At 39.2% G+C, this 20,058-nt stretch overlaps 1 protein-coding gene across 4 annotated transcripts; it reads left to right on the top strand.

The window, feature by feature from the left end:
* Positions 1-5,071: 5,071 nt before the first annotated feature.
* On the top strand, positions 5,072-17,254 carry LOC118782258 (dnaJ homolog subfamily A member 2-like). 4 transcript variants are annotated; one of them, XM_036535565.1, is made up of 10 exons: positions 5,072-5,195; positions 5,636-5,736; positions 7,161-7,220; positions 8,896-9,122; positions 9,532-9,612; positions 10,434-10,567; positions 10,722-10,918; positions 14,219-14,363; positions 14,482-14,609; positions 15,231-17,254. In XM_036535565.1, the coding sequence occupies exons 2-10, from the start codon at positions 5,659-5,661 to the stop codon at positions 15,417-15,419; spliced, it is 1,239 nt and encodes a 412-aa protein (XP_036391458.1). In that variant the 5' UTR covers positions 5,072-5,195; positions 5,636-5,658; the 3' UTR covers positions 15,420-17,254. The 4 variants fall into 4 exon arrangements, with proteins under 4 accessions (XP_036391458.1, XP_036391457.1, XP_036391459.1 ...); XM_036535564.1 differs by having other exon boundaries at positions 5,072-5,180; XM_036535566.1 differs by lacking the exon at positions 5,072-5,195 and adding an exon at positions 5,323-5,341.
* Positions 17,255-20,058: the final 2,804 nt, after the last annotated feature.

Consider the following 20,058-nt stretch of genomic DNA (forward strand, 5'->3'; position numbering starts at 1 on the left):
CTCAAGCTTTGTGCGTACATTATCTCAGTTTACAATATAGCTGTGACCACACAGGTCTGACACACGGGTGGTTCAGCAAGAATCATTTTGCACAGCAGGGCTATCAGGCGGTGAAATAGCGTAGATGAATGCATAATATTGAGGGGAAAGCATAACGAATGGGAAATTAATAGGTATGGACAAAATAAGGCAAACTCACACCATGATAAAATACAAAGCAGTCACTCTTTTGAAATAACCCAGAGGGGATCTGCTCAGAGTTCAATTACATAGTGGCACAGTGTGCCCATTCGACAAAACAATGAATCCAAATAACAGATTAACCAATAGTCTGCTGAGGCTCTGATACCTCTTCTAGTTAACTAGTCAAATTACTTTTATGTCATCTTATATAACCCATATAAACTTGAGAGGGGCCTTCAGAGCTTAAACGATAACAATATGTTGTCTTGATCATGATGCTTCCCTTTTAAAATCCTGATGTTCCCTTGTCTTAGCTGAAGGGGTCAAATACCATGCATGACTAATTGCAAAAGCAAGGAATAGACACTCTGGTCATATCACCTCTCATGCCATCACAATCTCAAATTATGGCCCCTAATTCTTTCACTAGCGTATAGTCACTGTCAGGATGAGGCACAACACATTACACATATACAGGTTTTTTGTTTTGTTCCTTTTATCTGGAACCTGCTGCTGACGTCAATAAGCAGCAAGAGGCAGGCTAAACAACCTTGGAAAAAATTTGCTTTCACCGGTAGCCAGTAGCTAGTGTTTGTTTAAGCATACGATGACCTAAGCACCAGGTTGTTTTTATGATGTTGTTCATTTTTTTTCTGGGAACTGGATAATCTGAATTTTGGAGTCACTGCCCCTCGTCAGCTCCCTGAAAGCCAATTTAGACTATTGCCTTAGTGCCAGTGTTTTCAAATAAAAATAAAACTAAACTGAACGAACCACCGCTGTAGCTTGTGGCTGTAGAGCCCTGAAGATAGCTGGCCCACAAGGGGATTCAGAGAGTCGGGTGAGTCAGTAAATTCACCTTGGCTATAATAGTTTTTTCACTCACATAACACACAATCAGTTTTGGATAGCTATCTCCTTTACATCCATTTTCAGCATTTGTGCTCAAGCCAAGGGTATGGTGGTCATAATCACCTTACACAAGGAAAAAATTATCTTTACTTAATTACCAAAAATATAATTGTATACTTTCTGCTCTCTTCACCAAGATGCAGTGATAACAAAAAACAGGCAATGTGTCTATCTAACCCAGCAGTGTTTAAATATAAAATATAAAAAATATATTTAAATACTACGTTCCTAAGATTAAACTATATGTTGGTTATGTTGTAATGGTTAATACAATGTCAACAAAATATTTAACCTATCATACAAAAAGGTATCATATAAAAAGATACAAAAAGGATTTTCTTTATCTTGCTTCAAAAGCAGTACATCTGTTTTAGCCACCTAAATAAGGGAGAGAAATAGGGTTGTGATAGGTTGTTATAGCATCCATTGAGAAGAATTGTGGGCTACATACAATGGATAGTAATTACAAAACCGGATGTGTTAACAGAAAATGTAATTTTGCCCATAAAGAATTTATGTAAGTATCTGTCAGACAAACGCCCCTCCAGAGCCACTACCATTGATGCCCCTAGCTGTAGGACTTTATCGTCATCTTCATCACTGTCAGAGGTGCCATCATGTTCTTCACCCGCATCAGGAACATCAGAGTGCCCTTCTCCAGGCAGATGCTGTCAAGCAATAAGCTTGTGTAATGCATATATATTGCTCAAGGGTGAAGAGGAGACTCTCTACTGGTTGAGTAACTGAAACCTCATTTTGAGCTCACTGAAATGCCTTTGCACCATGATTCACCCTTTCTTAAGGGGAGTGTTGCATCCCTTTCCTTCTTCACAGGTGGTATTTAAAAAAGAAGTTGAATTTCATGTCAAGTATGGCATATCATAAAAAGTAACATCAGACCCCTAAAATATCTTTTTTTGAGATCCTGTCAGAAAACAATAACCATGATCACAGCACAGCACACCTACCAGATTTTGATTAGTCTACTTAGAATTTTTGTTATAGTTACTATACAATTATACCCATTATTATTATTATTATTATTATTATTATTATTATTATTGTTGTTGTTGTTGTTATAACAGTTGTTGTCAATGTTGTTTACTTCACATTCTAACCCCCCCCCCCCCCTCCCCCACCACCCAAACAGTAACTGTCCCCATTGAATGTTATGCTGCATTGTCCAGTGCTGGCAGTGTGGATGTTCCTGTTCATCATGTTTTCTTGATGAATATGTTTTCACAGTAACATTTGTTTAGTGCCCTAGTAATGTAGTAATATAAATGTTAATTATGATGCTCCTCTTACCTCCTTTACCTTCAGTGATCCACTTCCTCTATGTATGAGATTTCTCAAAATTTGATGTGGCTTTGTTTCATTTGTGAACCAAAATGATATGTAACATTCTAATACAACAAATAGATGGGTCATTGCATTTTGTTTATATCTTAATATTTTAGACAAAGGAACACTTTAAGACCTAGGACATTAGCAGTGATCAATTGCCTTAATTTAACATTCACAAATTGCTCACCATATGTTAGAGAAAAAAAACGTTCACAAAATTGCTGGTTGCAATTACAGGGTTTACAACGCCTGCAAGAAAACCAGTAGTGGCAAGTTTTTATGCTTCATTTTTCAAATGTAGCTGTCCAAAATATATAATCAATTTATCAAAGCAAACAATATTTTGGTATGTTTAATCAGTCATCTTATGTATTGGATTTCAACAGAGTGAAGGCTTTATGAATGATGGCGTTATGGTAAGCTGCAGTTGCTGTCAGTCATCAATTCTGTTATAGAAGAAATGTGCATGCACTACTGAAACTTTGATGAAATACACAGTTGTTAATATGCACAGCAGCCTACTTGAGACCACAATTGCCTGAAAATCTCTTTTGAAATAAGCCACAATTTTTTATAGCCTTTCATAGTACTGCACAGAAAATATTGTTAATAAGAATGAGAATAGCACGATTATAACAAAATTACACAGATGTCAATGTGTCAAATTCCCACTTTCTCATAATGTAAGATGCTGATGAACATACTATATTGCAGCTAGGCACAAACTTCATGTTTAGCCACAATTTGCATTTGTTGACAACAAAACCCTGTTTCATCCATTAACTGCTTGTGCTGTTTAGGTTCTTAGACAAAAAAAGAGCAGTTGCATTCTGCCCAGAATCCCTTGGTTGCAAATCCATCATAAAAAATGCACACAGCAACATTATCTCATACCATTTATTTCTCTGTGTACACATGAATTGTAAAAAAATGGTTCTTATTACATATTATAGTGAATGTGCATATTTGCATGCTGCAAAAATATTTGATTTTTTTTACCTACACAAAGCCAGTCAGACCTTCCAGTTCATAGCTTCATTTCATTTTATGACTGAACCAAATATCTAATAACCCCATAAACCTATGAGTCAAAAAAGATTGACAGATTTGTCCCTTTTGTACTCACTAATTTGAAGTATTATTCAAATGAATAATGATAGCTGATTATTTTTCACTTTAAATTGTTGTTTTTTATTTTTACTGTATATTGAAACATTTGTTCATCTTGAAGAAGATGAAAAGAATGAAGAATGAGATTTTGAGTTCTTAAATTAATATCCCAAATGTTTTTGCAGAATTGCTATGTAGATGTTTGCCTCCATCTGGTGGTGGCCACAAGTAAACCACTCAGGATATCACAAGTATTTGCTTTTTTTACCAATAAAAAGACATCAGCAATATGTTTATTTTATGCATTTATTTTGGTAGACCATTCATGTCTAGTCAAACCACCATATCAGTCACACAATATATAAACACGTGTTTTTACTTTCCTTTATTTCCTTGCTTCTAATCCAATTGTAAATTGCATAGTATAAGAATTTAAATAAGTATTATAACATGATTCACCATAACTAAATAAGTAAGCAGCATTCAGTACTGTCGGGTTTAAACCCGGTTAATTAAGGGAGTAAATAACTAGCTCTGGTTGTTAGGTTATGTCCTATCTAACTCCTACATTCATTGAGATGGCAAATATGCCATACACCAAATTATGTGTTGGTGGCATATAGTCATTTACTATTCACTCAGTAACTATACAGCACCTGAAACTAGACCCCGCCTCTTTGTTTCTTGTAGCAATAGCCACAGTCACCTTGAGTTCTGAGTCCTTACAGACATTTGTTTGGGTGTTATCTAACCTCATCTGAAAACACATAATTCACTACGCAACTTCATATTGCCACACCACAAGTGGCCATTTTACTCTTTTATTCTTATGTTATTCTTGTGGTCCTCTCCCACCTGGACTACTGTTACTCTCTCGTTGCTTGCTATCCTGCCTGTACCACCAAACCCCTGCAACTAATCCAGAATACAGGTTATGCACGTGACGTCACAGGAGGCGGGGTCACAGCGAGTTACACCCACTGAGTGACAGCCTTCGCGTTCAGCTTTGATGCTGCGAAAACACACACACAAAAACACATCTAAAATGGGAAAGAGCTGTTGTGCGATTGACTGTACAAATAGATTCAACAAGAAGTCGGAGCTATCTTTTTACAGACTGCCGAAAGCTAAAGAAAAAAGGAGCAAACGGATCGCTGCAATTCGCAGAAACACCTGGAATCCAGGCACCGAAACGTGTATCTTACAGCTTTCCAAATAAAAGTTGTAATAAAAAAATATTTGTACAAACCTGTCCACATACAACCAGCTGCATGACTTGTCTACAATCTCCCTAAATGTAGTCCAGTCACACCCCTCCTCACCTCACTTCACTGGCTTCCTGTTATCTCTCACCTCAAATACACAACCTTGGTGCTGGCATACAGGACAGTGAATTGGACAGCCCCCTTATACATACAGTCATCAAACCGTATGTACTGCTCAGATCACTGTGCTCTGCAACTATGGAACTGACTGTCCCATCCCAATGAGGTCACTCCTCTCAGGCACAAAGCCTGTCTGTACCAGTCCTTCAGTGGTGGATTGAACTTCCCACGGGGGTCAGGACATCGGAATCACTGGCCATCTTCTGACACAGACTGAAGACCCACGCTTCCAACTGCATCTCGGTTCCTCCTCAATCTGTACCCTCTAACACCTGCTAGTTGCATTACTTGCAGTTTAATTTACGTGTAGTATTGCAGTGTGTTATAGATACTGTGATGTAGTGACTGTGATGTATGGTATTGTGTGTACGTGGCTTCCCTTAGTTTCTAGGCTGTCTAGTCAGGTTAGTACAAGTTAACTTGTAGTAATACTAGAATGGTGTTGTGGTCACACTCACTGGTCTGGGAGTGTTAGCCTGGTTTGGCGCTGTTGCTCATTAAACTTGAATGGCTTCATTTCTGTTCTCTTGTGATTGAAGTCGCCCTGGATAAGAGTGTCTGCTAAATGAATGTAAGGGGAAGGGTGTAACACTTCCCTCCCTCGTTTAGATTGGGACGCAGCCTTGCCCTGGGTGAAGTGCGCAGTACGTGTGACGTTTCCGGCTGATTCCTCTTTCTCTTCTTTGCTTCCCCTGTAGAAGGTCCCTCTCCGAGCTCCACCATGGCGAACGTCGCTGACACTAAACTGTACGACATCCTCGGGGTGTCCCCTAATGCCTCTGAGAACGAGCTGAAAAAGGTAAAGTCTTATGTTCCTTGAGGCCCGTGTTTTAATATCTAGAACGTTAACTTGTCGCAGGAGTAACCCTTGCGACACACGCTGCCTTGCCATTATTCTGGAATCAGGAAGCGAAGGATTACCTAGCAAACGTTAGCAAACTAGCTGGATAAGAGATGTGGGTAGCAGGGCCCCGGTGAAAAAAAATACAGAATCCGACCTTGCCAATGTGTTGGTCCTAACGACTCTTCTTCTGTAAATAAGTACCATTTGTGTTACGACTTTGGTTTTCGCTTTGTAATAATCAAATTGACAACAAGGCAGCGCTTCGAATTGATAGTTTTCTTAGCTAGTCAGCTAACGTTAGCTACACGTTGTTGTTATGGGAAACATGGATAACTATGGCCGGTTCGTTGCATGCTAGCATCTGCAAGTTACTTTTATGCAAGCGACCGTGCAGAAGACGTGCTAGAACATGTCAGTTTTCATTTACGTACACGCAAGTACCTTGCTAGTTGTGGATGTCTAACGTTATTTGTCAGGGAATGGAAATGTCAAAGGCCTAAACTAACATTAGCGAACGACAGGTTACTATTAGGGTTAGTTAGATGCGGCTAAATGAAGCCACTTAATAAACTGTGTTCTAGTTAACTTTGAGTATCTCTTGGCTGTCACCTTTATAACTTTATCTGATTTTAAAAGTCCATGGTTCGTCGTGACCTCGGAAAGACTTGCCTGGGACGTGAACATGTTTCAGTGTTTAAAATGCACTTTTTAAGACATGTCCAGGTGAAGAGAATAAAATGTAAAGCTTATGGAATGGTGAGACAGCCCTCATCCTAGCTAGCCGTAGCCAAACATAAATTATATACCTAGCTAGTTAGCTAGCTAATGAGCGACGTACATCTTGGTATTTCAGTTAGCCAGTACGGGCATTCACGTTAACCTAGTTCTGTAATCAGTAGAAGGCACCGTTGCTTGACTGTGTTTGCTTGCTCATTTAGTTACGTAACTTGAGGTTTTGTACATACCGTGAAATGAATATCACGTTTTGTGGTTAAATTTGGTGTGCGAGGTGAAGTTAAAATTTCTGTCTGATAACTCTTTCCTCGAAGATAATTTGTACGTTAAAGAATGTGGTGAACGATGTAGGTCATTGGTTGACATTGAACAAATGCTCCGCGATCATTACCGTTTGTGTTTGTTTTGGATAGTATGCAGCTCTGCAGCTTCAAGGTCTTATTTGTCCTAGGATGATGATGATGATGATATCCTTAATATTTTTTAGCGAGCTAGCTGGCCATGTTTTCATAAAGCGCATAATGTTTACACCAGGGCTTACATCTCCCAGATGTAAATGTTTTCAAACGTTTCAGCGCAGGTCTGGCATTTCAACGCAAACATTTAAGTTTATTTATTTATTTATTTTTCTGTTGTTGTTTCAGGCATACCGCAAACTAGCAAAAGAATACCACCCTGATAAGAATCCTAATGCTGGCGACAAGGTGAGATGCATGCTTTGCTTGGTAATTTCCTCCAAAGATCTTGTGCTGTGTACAAAAAAGTCAAGTTACTCACATGTACAAACCATGTAAGAACACACACAAAAAAAGCTTTCATGCCAAGTTACACACCATATTACCCACAGCTATAGAACATAGTCTCTATATATTGCCAGGTTCTTAGAGAGTATAGTGAAGACTGGATAGCATTTGTTTGGAATAGTGTGTCTGGTGTGAAGTAGTGTGAGCAAATTTGCCATAAGTGGGCTGTAATTTGTTATAAGTGGGATTTCAGCTTAGCTATTTTTGTAAGAAACCATTATTTGTACCTGTAAGTAATTTGATGTGTGTATGCTGAAAGCATTTGGTAGAGACAGCAAAACAGTGGCAGATGTATTTTTGCAAATGTATATGTGCTGACATTAATGTAACTTAATGTCTTTGTGTGGTGAAATTGTATTAATTACAGACATCCTTTAGTAGTGTACCTTATGTTTTTAAAGGATATACAAATTAACTTAGAAATACCAAATCCAGCAAATGTACACAGATATCTGTAAACAATGACTGAAATGAGTGATAGGCAGATGGGACTCACAATGATGACAGGGGTGAAAAAAATCATTATTTTAAGTGGTAGTCCTCTGGGCTGGCACAGAAGATTTTCAGTATTCCAGATTTGTAATATAGCAAAACATTTAAAGAAATTAGGACTGTTTATGATAGCCTGGAAGCTACTATGCAAATGGGACTCAAGTTCTAAATTTTGAATGCAGGTAGCGAGGAAATATAGACACGGAAATGTGTGTTATGTTGCTAACCTGGCTAGCTAGTGACATATAACATTATCCAGCCAATCTTCTAGCTACACAACTTATAGCTAAAGTCTACATTTATGTGATTAAGCAGGACTGTAGGTCTATGTAGCTATCACAACATACACTTTAAAAACATAACTTGTTTTTTTCAATGTGGCTTGTATTTGCATAATCATTCAATTGCTGTTTGCTAGGTATTCATTTGGTGTCCACTCAAGAGAGCAAAAGTTAGACTAGTAGCCTGACCGTGAATGTCCACAGCTTTGGTTGAAGTCAGATGGTAAAATGTTAGTATTCAAAAAGTCAAACAGCTGCATGAAAATCATTTTGATGTGTCAGCTCAGTTTGATCTAACAAACTTGTTAACTGAAATGTAGGGTGGGTAGCATAGATTAAACAGAAGAATGTTGCCTTTGTTTGGTTGTGCAAGCTAAGTGGCCGCCTTTAACAGTGTAGCCTGTGATTCCAGTGGACATCATGCAGACAGATATATGTCCTAAAATGTGCAGTATTGAATTTCTTTGTGTTAAAATCAAGTTACATTGTACAGAAGTAAATATTCAATGAGTCACATCTTAAGAGAAATTGCAGTTATTTCTGCTGAGCACCCTACAAAAGGGTTCATTTCATTATGGTGTGCCCCACTAATTTGTTGTTTGGCAAATGACATACCTGCTATCCTAATTTCTCATATCCACTTTGTAGAGTACCAGTTTCAGCACCATGAATTATTTTATTGTACAACAGTTTCAGGGGGTATCCAGTCTTATACAGTGTGAATGTATTATGAAGGCTTTGCATAAAGAAGAGAATTGAATTCTTTGGTTAAAAGTCTGTAACTTCTCTTCTCTTAATCTTAGTTCAAGGAAATCAGCTTTGCCTATGAAGTACTGACCAACCCAGAGAAGAAGGAACTGTATGACCGCTATGGGGAGCAGGGGCTTCGGGAAGGTGGTGGAGGTGGAGCGGGGATGGAAGACATCTTTTCACACATTTTCGGTGGAGGGCTTTTTGGATTCATGGGAGGACAGGGCAGGAGCCGAAATGGCGGGAGACGAAGAGGAGAGGACATGGTTCATCCTCTCAAGTGAGTGAAGTGCTGAGATTTGGCTGTCTCCTCTGCTCCTAATTTTGGTTGTTTTCTGCATTGATTTAGAGGGCTTGGCAGAAAGATCTGGGCATAAAGTATAGAAAAGTTCAGTGCAAGATCAACCTTGTGTATTAAGCTACAGGCCAGCATATATTTCAGTGAACGTTCCATATTTTCAGAAAGTTACTCTGTGTGTGAAATGTGGATGCTACCAGGTGTGCAGTTAACAGAGCAAAATGAAATTGACTTTCATTTTGCCTTTTAGCTGATAGATTGAGTTTCATGTGTTTTAATTATGGGGTCTCAAGAGAGCATAACATACTGGTTGCAGTAACATGTTCTACATTGATGCTTGATAACCTAATGTGATGTTCCACATTTGCTAAAGACATCTGCCTCCCAACAGGGTATCTCTTGAAGACTTGTACAATGGAAAAACAACAAAGTTACAACTGAGCAAGAATGTACTGTGTAGTACCTGTAATGGGTAAGAGAACACAAATACACTGTTTAGGAGTTTACAGCATGTGACATATTCTCCAACATGGGAACAGCAATGTAGCTTTATTCTTTCTGTTACCAGTTGACTTGTGCATGGTCTGGACATGTTGCTCCATTAGTCATTTACTGCTGAGGAATACTGTGTTGTGTCATGTTGTTCCTCTCAGTTCAAACAACTCACTTCAGTGTACTTGTCTTTCACATGATAATGCCATGCTAGCAAGGTTCCCATGCTCCTTGTAAATACTCAAATGTCCTTGGATTGTGAAGAACAAAATTAACGATTTAACATTCTTGAAATTAACAAAACTAGAAGAGATGCTTTCAACTTTCTCAAATTATTTAATCGAGACTCTTTGTCAATAATTTTGAAAAGTTTCATTGCATGTTTTATATCAATCATGCCTTTAAACACTGATAAAGTGTTTAGGGTTGATTGAGCTGGTTATGGAATGGCACGCAGCAGCAGGGAGTAACTGTGTGGCAGGATTTTTTTCTTGTGGGATGGCAAAAGCAGATTTTAAAATTTCACTTATCAGTTGTATTCTGTCTCAGATTTCCTTTATATTACTTAAAATCCTGTCACTAGCTAGGCCATGAAGTTAGCTTGGTAGCTGCCTAGGTTTATCAGTTAGCTAGATAGACCTGTGGAGGTTGCCAACTATACTTTAAGAAATTGATATGTAACTTTTCTACACAACAGCCACAACCAGTTGACTGTTTTGTTTATAGAGTGATTAATGGAACTGCCTCATGGCCAGTGTAATAAGTGAGTAGCATTAAGTACTCCATTCCTCTGTCCCGCAGTCAGGGTGGGAAGGCAGGAGCTGTTCAGAAATGTGCGGCCTGCAGGGGCCGTGGAATGCGCATCATGATCAGACAGCTGGGTCCAGGAATGGTGCAACAGATGCAGTCAGTTTGCACTGATTGTAATGGGGAAGGTAAGCTTGTTCATTGAAATCTTCACCCATTCTGCAAAGTACAGGAGGGGACTGAGACTGGGACTGAGAATTGATTAGACGTATTCTCTGTTATTGATCAGTTATTACTTCTGTGTGATGTATTAAATTGATTGCAGTTTTGTGTTATTTGTAGGTGAAGTAATTAATGAAAAAGACCGCTGCAAAAAGTGTGAAGGTAAAAAGGTGGTGAAAGAGGTGAAAATCCTGGAGGTTCATGTGGACAAAGGCATGAAGCATGGTCAGAAGATCACCTTCGGAGGGGAGGCAGACCAGGCACCTGGCGTTGAGCCTGGTGACATCGTTCTTGTACTGCAAGAGAAGGAGCACGAGGTATGGACAAGCATCTTTTAAGTCCATAGTCCAGCTTTTCTCCGTTTTTGTTGGAATGTTGGAACTGACTGAGTCAGATTTTGATGCAATACTCAGTTTTCATGTAGAAATTTGTATATATTAGGCCAAAATGTTTAAAATAAAAATCTGTCCTGCTTAAAAAGTTGGCTGTGGGGACTTTGACATCAGAAATTAACATGTTCAGATGTGTGTGTGAGCATGTGTTGATTCCTGAGATTGTTACCAAGGAAGTTATGGCAACCAAGATGTACAGTATTGAGGACTGTATTGTGCCACACTGCACTGAATTAAGCCAAAAGCACAGCAACAAATTCAACCTTATTTGTTTGAACCTAGATGATAAATATTATACTGACCTGTGAATCATGGTAATGTCAACATTGCCTGACTAAATGCAGCTGGAGCTGAAGCATACACTTTAGTTCCAGGTCTGAACAAGTCAGATTGATGCCATTCTGACCATAACAGTGTTTCTTGCAAATAACATGACAATCAGAAATCTTAGGGGGAAATGTGGAGATGCCACTGAGTATCAGGTTGGTTTGTTATTGCAGTTACGAGTTGTCCTTGGATGACGTGTGTTAATACGTGTTAAACTTGACCAGGTAGTAATGGATGTGATGGGAAATGTGTGTAGCATAGTGATAAGCAGCAGGGCTTGTCAAAAAAAAAAGATGGTTGGTTTGATTCCCTGCTGGGAACTGCTGCTGTACCATTGGGCCAGGTACTTAACCCAGAATTTCCAGTAAATATTAGGGCTGCCCCCTAATAGCCGACTAATCGATGAGAAGAGTCTTAGTCGACCAAGTTTTCAGTAGTCAGTTAGTCGCAGAAAAAAAAACCCTCAAACTCCATTCGGGAGCTGCGCCTTGTTGTTGAAACGTTATTAGACTGTCGGGCAGGAAATCATCCAAAGTTTGAGATCATTTCAAGCGTGTAAAGGACAACCCCAATAAGGTGACATGCAAACTCTGCATGCAAAGATTCGCCTATCATTCGTCGACCTCAAACATGACTTATCATCTGACACATGTAGGGGAGAGCCGGTACAAAACTAACACAGGACAAAAGTAACACGGTGATTTTCTCTGAGCCCATACAAGTCTGATATGCCCGACTGCGTCAGTATGTACAGCATGTAACACTTCCCGAAAAAATCGCGTGGATACATCATACTTTCACGGAGTCATACCATGACAAGTTGTGTCTATTGTTTCATGTGTCATAGTCATGATCATTTGACAGATTAATTAGTACTTTAACACATCCAAGTTTACCATGTCAGAGTTTCTCAGTTTAGAAGCAAGTCAGGTTTAACTGTCAGGAGCCATTGTCGGGACGATTGTAACAGTTGTTTCTTTCATCCCTCTACAATAACAACTATACTTATTATATTATTATACCGAAGTCATTCCACATTTGTAAAAAATAGCACCTTGGTATTGATAGAACACACTTGTGAGTTGTTGATCACAAGGAAAATTAGGTTCTGTCTGTTATGTTATCTTTTAAAATTATGTTTATCTGAAAAGTGTTACTTCCATCCCGGCTCTCCCCTAAGTAGCCTAATGTTATTATCCCTTTCATACGTGACTTATTTTTATTCAATGTAGCGTGCTGTTACCATGATTCGTTATGTTTTCATTAGCGTTATTAAGCTTCTCATAGTGTACAGTTAGCATTTGCTATATTTTTAACGTTAAATCACTGTTTCTTTAAAGCTAAAATTAGCTACAAATTTTTTCCAATCTAGGTTTCTAATCGGACTGGCTTTAGCATACGCGCTAAACAGCTAATCACACCGGTGTGACCGTACGTGTGAAAAGGGTTATTCCATTATGCTAAATAATTAATGGCCAGTTAATTGACAATGGACAATTAATATTGTCATATGCGCTATTAGGCTTATCCAAGTGTTTGTGTGGACTGGGGAAGCTAAATTACCTCGCTTACTGCATGTTTAACTTCATGTTCTGTTATTTATTTAGGCTATCATTTGTTTTATAAGTCATTGTGTTGGTGTTACAAGTTCATAAGTTGTTTTATGTTATACTGTGTTGAAATAAATTAACAAAATGTTCAGTCTCCTTGCTGGCTGTTCAGACACATTCAGAATCATTACTGCTTTTGCCGTTAGCATTGTCATTAACCGGCGGCTCACTTTGTGCGTTTGCTTGTAAAATTTATATTTTAAAGGCTCATTACTACGGTTTTGTATTTCTCTGTAACGTAGCACAGTGTTAACAATGTTACTTATAACATTCTTCCTCAGCCCTGGAACTCAAACCATTTTCTGATGCCCCCCAAAAAATATGTTTAAATAATTAAATAATTTATTAAATGTCATAAAGTGCGACGACTAGTCGACTAATGGCTTGAACTAACGACTACTAGGTGACTAGGAAAATCTTTGGTTGGGGGCAGCCCTTGTAAATATCCACCTGTATGAATGGATAACATGTAAAAAATATCTAGATAACAGCATCTGCTAAATGCCAGTAATGTAATTTAATGTCCACTCTATGGATAAATTTTATTCACTGATATCAAGTGGTGAGTTTTGGCAGACAACAGTGAAAAGTGTTCTACCTAGAGGAGAAAGGGAAGTCAACACATTTATGGCTGGGAGAGCGCTTTCTCACAAGCCAGCATAATTGTGTGCTGTCAAATTCCCTTTCAGTTACCCTCTGAACCCACTGCAATTAAAACCTTTTTTCCAAAATAAAGGTATATTAAGCAGGCAGTGTACCTAGATGTTCCATAACTTCCCAATAGCGTATTAAATGAAAATGTTACATTTTTCACTGCCACTGAACTAAGTGGCAGGAATGGCTGCATTGAGTGATATCCATTGTGCAGAATGAGACATTGTGTGTCCATATTCTTAGGCTGAGCTGTGGGAATAGGCTTTCCTTGTCACCTCCAGATTGTTCTTGTGAATATCTTCCTTAAAATAACTAAACACATGCTGGTGACACCTGGTATTCAGTTGGAGTGTAGGCTGATGTGAGGGGCATCAGTGAAATCTTGATGACGAGCAAAATGTCCCCACCCCCTTATTGGACTTATTTCCTGAAATTCAGACTATTTTATGTATTGCAACAGTACAGTATGACTTGAGTCATAGTTAAGACAGCCCTGGCCTTTTGAGTTAAACATGTTACAGTAATTAAATACCCTATGAAAATGATACATTTTGAATACTTAATAGGTATACCATTTGTTAGTTACTCTCTGGATTCTACAGGTAAATAAAGGTGTTATTTCTCTTTCCCACAGACATTCAGAAGAGAGGCCAATGACCTGCACATGACCCACAAAATTGGTCTTGTTGAAGCGCTCTGTGGGTTCCAGTTCACATTAAAACACTTAGATGGCAGACAAATTGTTGTGAAATATCCTCCTGGCAAAGTCATTGAGCCAGGTTTGTGCAGTGAGCCAAATTCCTCTATATGTTTTGTTTGGATTTATTAGTTGTACATGTCTTAATTAGCATTATGATGTTGAACTGAATTTGTTTTTTCAATGCTTTGTTTCTGCAGGTTCAATCAGGGTAGTGCGAGGTGAGGGGATGCCACAGTATCGTAACCCTTTCGAAAAGGGTGACTTGTATATTAAATTTGATGTGCAATTCCCAGATAGCAATTGGATTAGCCCAGAGAAACTCTCGGTAAGTGATAAAGCAAACCTAATCAATCATCCAATCAATCAATCAATCAAATGCAAATAGACTGTGAAAAGAGCACAGGAGTTGTAGTCTTATTAAAAACCTAGTATTATAATGTCCATGCACATCTTGTGTAGTGGTGGCAGTAGCGTCTTGGATGTGTAGACACCCAGAGCACTCCTTGAGAGAAAAAAAATCAAGACAGTAGAGGTTAGTAAACTGGAGAAGGTGCCAGCTGGATCTGTGTTACTCTCTGTAGGAAAAAATGAAAGTGAAAATGAAACCTCAAAACCCAGTGTCAAATAGGCAAAAAAAGGTTTCAAGGTGTAATAGTGATGATTTAAAAAGTCAGCTGTTTCAATGGGTAATTACACAAATTTGTGGTGAAGATATAAGTTTAAAGGCATCTGCATAAGCACAGGTCACTCAGTCAGGAGAACAATAATCTTCCAGTTTTGCATTCTGCTCAGGGTACTTAACACTGCATGCATCAACCACATAATTCTAACAAGAGAGAAGTTATTGGCTCAGAGAAGGCTGGGACATGTCCTGATATCTGTGAAGATGGTGAGAAAGCTTTTCCGGTGTATATGCTAACATGTGGTATTATTATTTTGACTCCAGGAGCTGGAGGACCTACTTCCTGCCCGAGCAGAGCCCCCAATTGTGTCTGGAGACGCAGAAGAGGTGGACCTCCAAGACTATGACATGAGCCAGGGCTCATCTGGAGGACACAGGCGTGAGGCATACAACGACAGCTCAGATGAGGAGAGTGGCCACCATGGCCCTGGGGTGCAGTGTGCCCACCAGTAGTAACACTTGAAGAAAAACGTTGCACAGGAGAAGGGTGTGGTTGTGGTTTGGATTTGCCAGGAGAAATGATCCCCCTCGAAATCCTATCCTTCCCATTGGTAATCCAGATCAAATAAAAAAGCCTCACTACTTTTACAGCTGTGTATTTTTTTTTTTTCTTAGTATTTACAGAGTTAAATTAACTAACCATAAATGCAGAAGTGTTGCCTCAGACTCAGACTCAGAGAGGTGAGAATAGGTGCTGTACCTTTATTTGTGCTTCATTTCTACCATCTCATTTTCTTTGTAGATTTTTACTCTTTTTTTAACTGCCTTTGTATTTAAAATGCAGAAAACTACAGCCATGTATAAATTGAAGGTGATTTAAGGCCCTTTAAGCTTTGTATCAGCTGCCACCACAGAAGTTGCTGTGAGCACATTAGAAGAAATAATTTCATAGGCTGTATCTGCCCTCAATCCAGGTGTCTGAAAGCATTGGTTCCTGCACTGAAGAAACATCAGACTGAAACAAGTGAAGGTTTGAAAGCTGTAGGTATTACTTCTGTGAAAAAAATTTTGAACTAAATAAAAATAAATAAATAAAACGTTAAATAAAACGTTCTTCAAAATCTGAGCAATACAGCATTATTTCTGTAGTCTGCTTTCCCAGTGGCCAGGGATACTGAGGCGGGACCTCTGTAGACTTATTTGACCTGTGATCTGAGCCGCACACATATTGGTCTACCTTGTCATACCACCCTGGATACTACTCCAAAGTGCAGATTACCACCTGTATATTTAACATGATCATCATGTATCGAATCCTTTCTGGTAAAATAGTCGGCACCTTTCAGTCTACCTGTATATAATAAAGGTGTTGCATAGATATTGTATTTCCCTGGTAAATCCAAATTATGCATTTTTTTCTATGATGGGGTACATTTAAGCTGTGAAATGAATTGTCACAGTGGTTTATCAAGTCTCATTTGAATCTTTATTAAAAATTGCAATGTTTAGATGAATAACCACAGTAGCTTTTGTTTGGTTACCAACAAGGGTGAACCACCATTTCAGAAAAAAAAAAATCATTCAGGTGTGCATATAGGCGAGACCATTAGTCACCAGTCTAATGTAATGTATTCCATTTCATAACAAAGTTTTGAACGTACTTGAGTTATCCATATCCTACCTGATTGAAAAAGCTGCAATGAATCACATAGCCTGGGTTTCACTTGTTGACACCATTGATAGATATTCAATTGCTTTCATTTTGACAATTTAAGACAAGAATTGTTAAGCCTGAGAAGTCTCATGTGACATTTCCTAGCCTCCATCACCACAATAAACAGATTGAATGAGTGTGTCATTATTAGTTCCATCCTGATGGGTTAGTACAGTGATGGAAACAAAAGCACTCAGCAGACTTCTGCCATTGTCCAAAATGAAGCCTGTGCTTGATAACATAATCTTGTAATTTATTACTATGTTGATGCTCATATTTACTTGTACAATAAACTGTCACATGTCCAGCCCTTTTGAAGAATTTTTTTATTACAATGGAGCGATCATTTAAAGGGAGTTACTGTTAGTTCACTGATTTGAACCTGTTCACTAGTTATTAAGTGCACTAACAGCTACATCTCTGCTGCCCATACATTCTAATGATATGAGAAATCACTTTAATGCAAGTGCAGTATTACTATTTTTGGACAGCACTTCATTGTGACCATTTGTTTCATGGTGTAGACTAGTGCATATACAGGGCACAGTAGTATTTAAAATAATAAAAAATCAATGCAGTGAAAGGAACTTAAAATGCAAGTGTCCGATTTTAAGAGGAATACCAGAACAGTTGACGGGGGTAAATTATGAGGAAAAAAAATGCTGAAATACATAGTGGAGTCTTCCACACAGATGTTGTCATACTAACAGTATTATGTATAAATCTGGTATATTGTAATTATTTATTTTGTGTTATTTGTTATGATTTTGTATGTAATGTTTCATTTACAACTGTGGGTAAAACCTTTATTTTTAAATATCTGGTGGCCAGGTAGAGTTGGTGGGATGATGCTAAAATGCTGCCATCTCCTGGCCACTTGCAGTCTTCACATGCTCTTGGGGAGGGAAATTACCTCCTTCTCTCATTAATTGATTGACAAGAAATCAGTCCCATCATAAAGGGAACTTTCTGCCTGTGCTTGAAGGAGGAAGAAGAGTGAGCAGTTGATCTGGGTGGAACCTATGATGTCATTTATTAAGGTAAAAGGATTGAAGTGTTACAGTCTTTGGCAAGAGAATTACTTAGCTGCCCCAGAGCTTGTTAAACTGTTAAATGGACAGGGAATGAATTTTGAGTGTTTGCCTGTAATGTACTGGTATTTTAAAGTTTTTTTTTTCTTCTTGAATCTTTTTGTTCCTTTACATTGTTTTGCTGTCTCTTGGGTGGTGGTGCTCCACACAACATGCTCATCTGTACCCTGGGATGTTGCATTGCAGTTTCACACAGTACACAACGAACTTTTGATTTCTTTTGTACAGCCAAAAAAGGATTACTTTGGACTCCTGCCAAAAAGCTGCTAATGGCAACATATCTTTGAAGATTCCTCAAGTTTACCTTAAGGGGAAAATGTTTTTCTCCCTGTAGTTACAATGTTCCAACAATGGGTGGCAGCACATTTCTTCTCACTGTGAAATTAAAACCTTTATTCTCATTGCTATGGCAAGTTCTCTCTGACTAGAATAAAAAAATGTAAGATAAATGGAAAAAAATGCGTCTAATAAAACAAGTTATTTATGCACCCTAAAGCCTTCTCTAAAGGTCAGTAGGAATTCCACACGGAAGAACGTTCCAATTGTCCAAGTTTAAGTGTTTATTGTATAGTCATGTGAGATTGTATCCATGTTTAATGTCCAAAATGAGGTTACAGAAGCAAATGTTTGTAATGAAGCTGACCATAGGTTATGGTTATTTCTGTAGGAAAAGCCAAAAGGGGTGCTACAGCAGCCCCATAACTTTACAGGGAGCATACCTGCCATTCCAATACAAAAATAAAAGTATTTACAAATAATACATAAATAATAAAACTACAACACAAACAGAACTTTACAAAAATCAATCCAATTGTTTTCTACGGTTGTATATATTTTGGCCAATCAAAGGGAACAACTGGATGGATTCTTTGGAATTTACACAAGTAAATCAGTTGTACAGGAAATGGGCCAATAGAAGAAAAAACAGTACCTGATTATATGTACCTGTCAGTTGGACAAGTTTGCTGTCTTTCTGGTTCCCCCTCTGAGTGTCTACCCGATGGCATGTCTGCTCTATGGTCAGGGTCACATTTGCTACCCTTGAATGTGGACATCAGCATGTAGTGCTTGCACACTGTTGTATAGGTAACTTGACCTTAAATGTGTTTACCTGCTTGTGTTTTGCTATGCAATGAAATAAGTTTTGGGAACCACAACAGTGTGCATATACACTGATGAGCCAAAACATTATGACCACCTGCCTAATATGCTGTTGGTCCTCCACGTGCCGCCAAAACAGCGCCGACCCGCCAAGGCATTGACTCTACAAGACCCCTGAAGGTGTCCTGTGGTACCTGGCACCAAAACATTAGCAGCAGATCCTTCAAGGCCTGTAAGTTGCAAGGTGGAGCCGCTGTGGATCAGACTTGTCGGTCCAGCACATCCCACAGATGCTCAATCGGATTGAGATCTGGAGAATTGGAGGCCAGGGCAACACCTTGTACACTTCATCATGTTCCTCAAACCATTCCCGAATAATGTGTGCAGCGTGGCAGGGCACATTATCCTGCTTAAAGAGGCCACTGCCATCAGGGAATACCATTGCCATGAAGGGGTGTACCACATCTGCAACGATGTTTAGATAGGTGGCACGTGTCAAATTGACATCCACATGAATGGCCGGACCCAGGGTTTCCCAGCAGAACATTGCCCACATTGCATCACACTCCCCCCACCGGCTTGTCGTCTACCCACAGTGCATCCTGGTGCAATCAGTTCCACAGGTAAACAGCACACACATACACGGCCATCCACGTGATCTCAAAGAAAACGTGACATCAGACTAGGCAGACTAGACATCAGACTAGGCAACCTTCCACTGCTCCAAGGTCCAGTTCCGACGCTCGTGTGCTCATTGTAGGCGCTTTTGATGGTGGACAGGGGTCATCATGGGCACTCTGACCAGTCTGCGGCTACGCAGCCCCATATGCAGCGGGGTGCGATGCACTGTGTGTTGTGACACATTCCTCCCTTAATCATCATTAAAATTTTCTGTGACTTGTGCCACAGTAGACCTTCTGTCGGTTCGGACCAGATGGGATAGCCTTCATTGCCCTCGCACATTGATGAGCCTTGGTCGCCCAACACCCTGTCGCCGGTTTGTGGTTTGTCCCTCCTTGGGCCGCTGTCGGTAGGTACTCACCATTGCTGACCGGGAGCACCCCACAAACCTTGCTGTTTCAGAGATGCTCTGACCCAGTCATCTGCCCATAACAATTTGGCCCTTGTCAAGGTCACTCAGGTCTTTACTCCTAAATCCAATCCAACACGTTGACTACGAGAACTGTTCGCTTACCATCTAATCTACCCATACCTTGACATGTGCCCTTGTTTTTAGATGATCAAC

The sequence above is a fragment of the Megalops cyprinoides genome, chromosome 8 (assembly GCF_013368585.1).
Source record: "Megalops cyprinoides isolate fMegCyp1 chromosome 8, fMegCyp1.pri, whole genome shotgun sequence".
Classification (NCBI taxonomy): domain Eukaryota; kingdom Metazoa; phylum Chordata; class Actinopteri; order Elopiformes; family Megalopidae; genus Megalops; species Megalops cyprinoides.

What these genes read in the sequence shown, in the direction of transcription:
- LOC118782258 (XM_036535565.1), top strand. Translation starts at nt 5,659, where the DNA reads ATGGCGAACGTCGCTGACACTAAACTGTACGACATCCTCGGGGTGTCC. An exon ending in CACTGATTGTAATGGGGAAG is followed by an intron (nt 10,568 to 10,721) that starts GTAAGCTTGTTC and finishes TGTTATTTGTAG; the next exon opens with GTGAAGTAATTAATGAAAAA. An exon ending in TTAGCCCAGAGAAACTCTCG is followed by an intron (nt 14,610 to 15,230) that starts GTAAGTGATAAA and finishes TTTTGACTCCAG; the next exon opens with GAGCTGGAGGACCTACTTCC.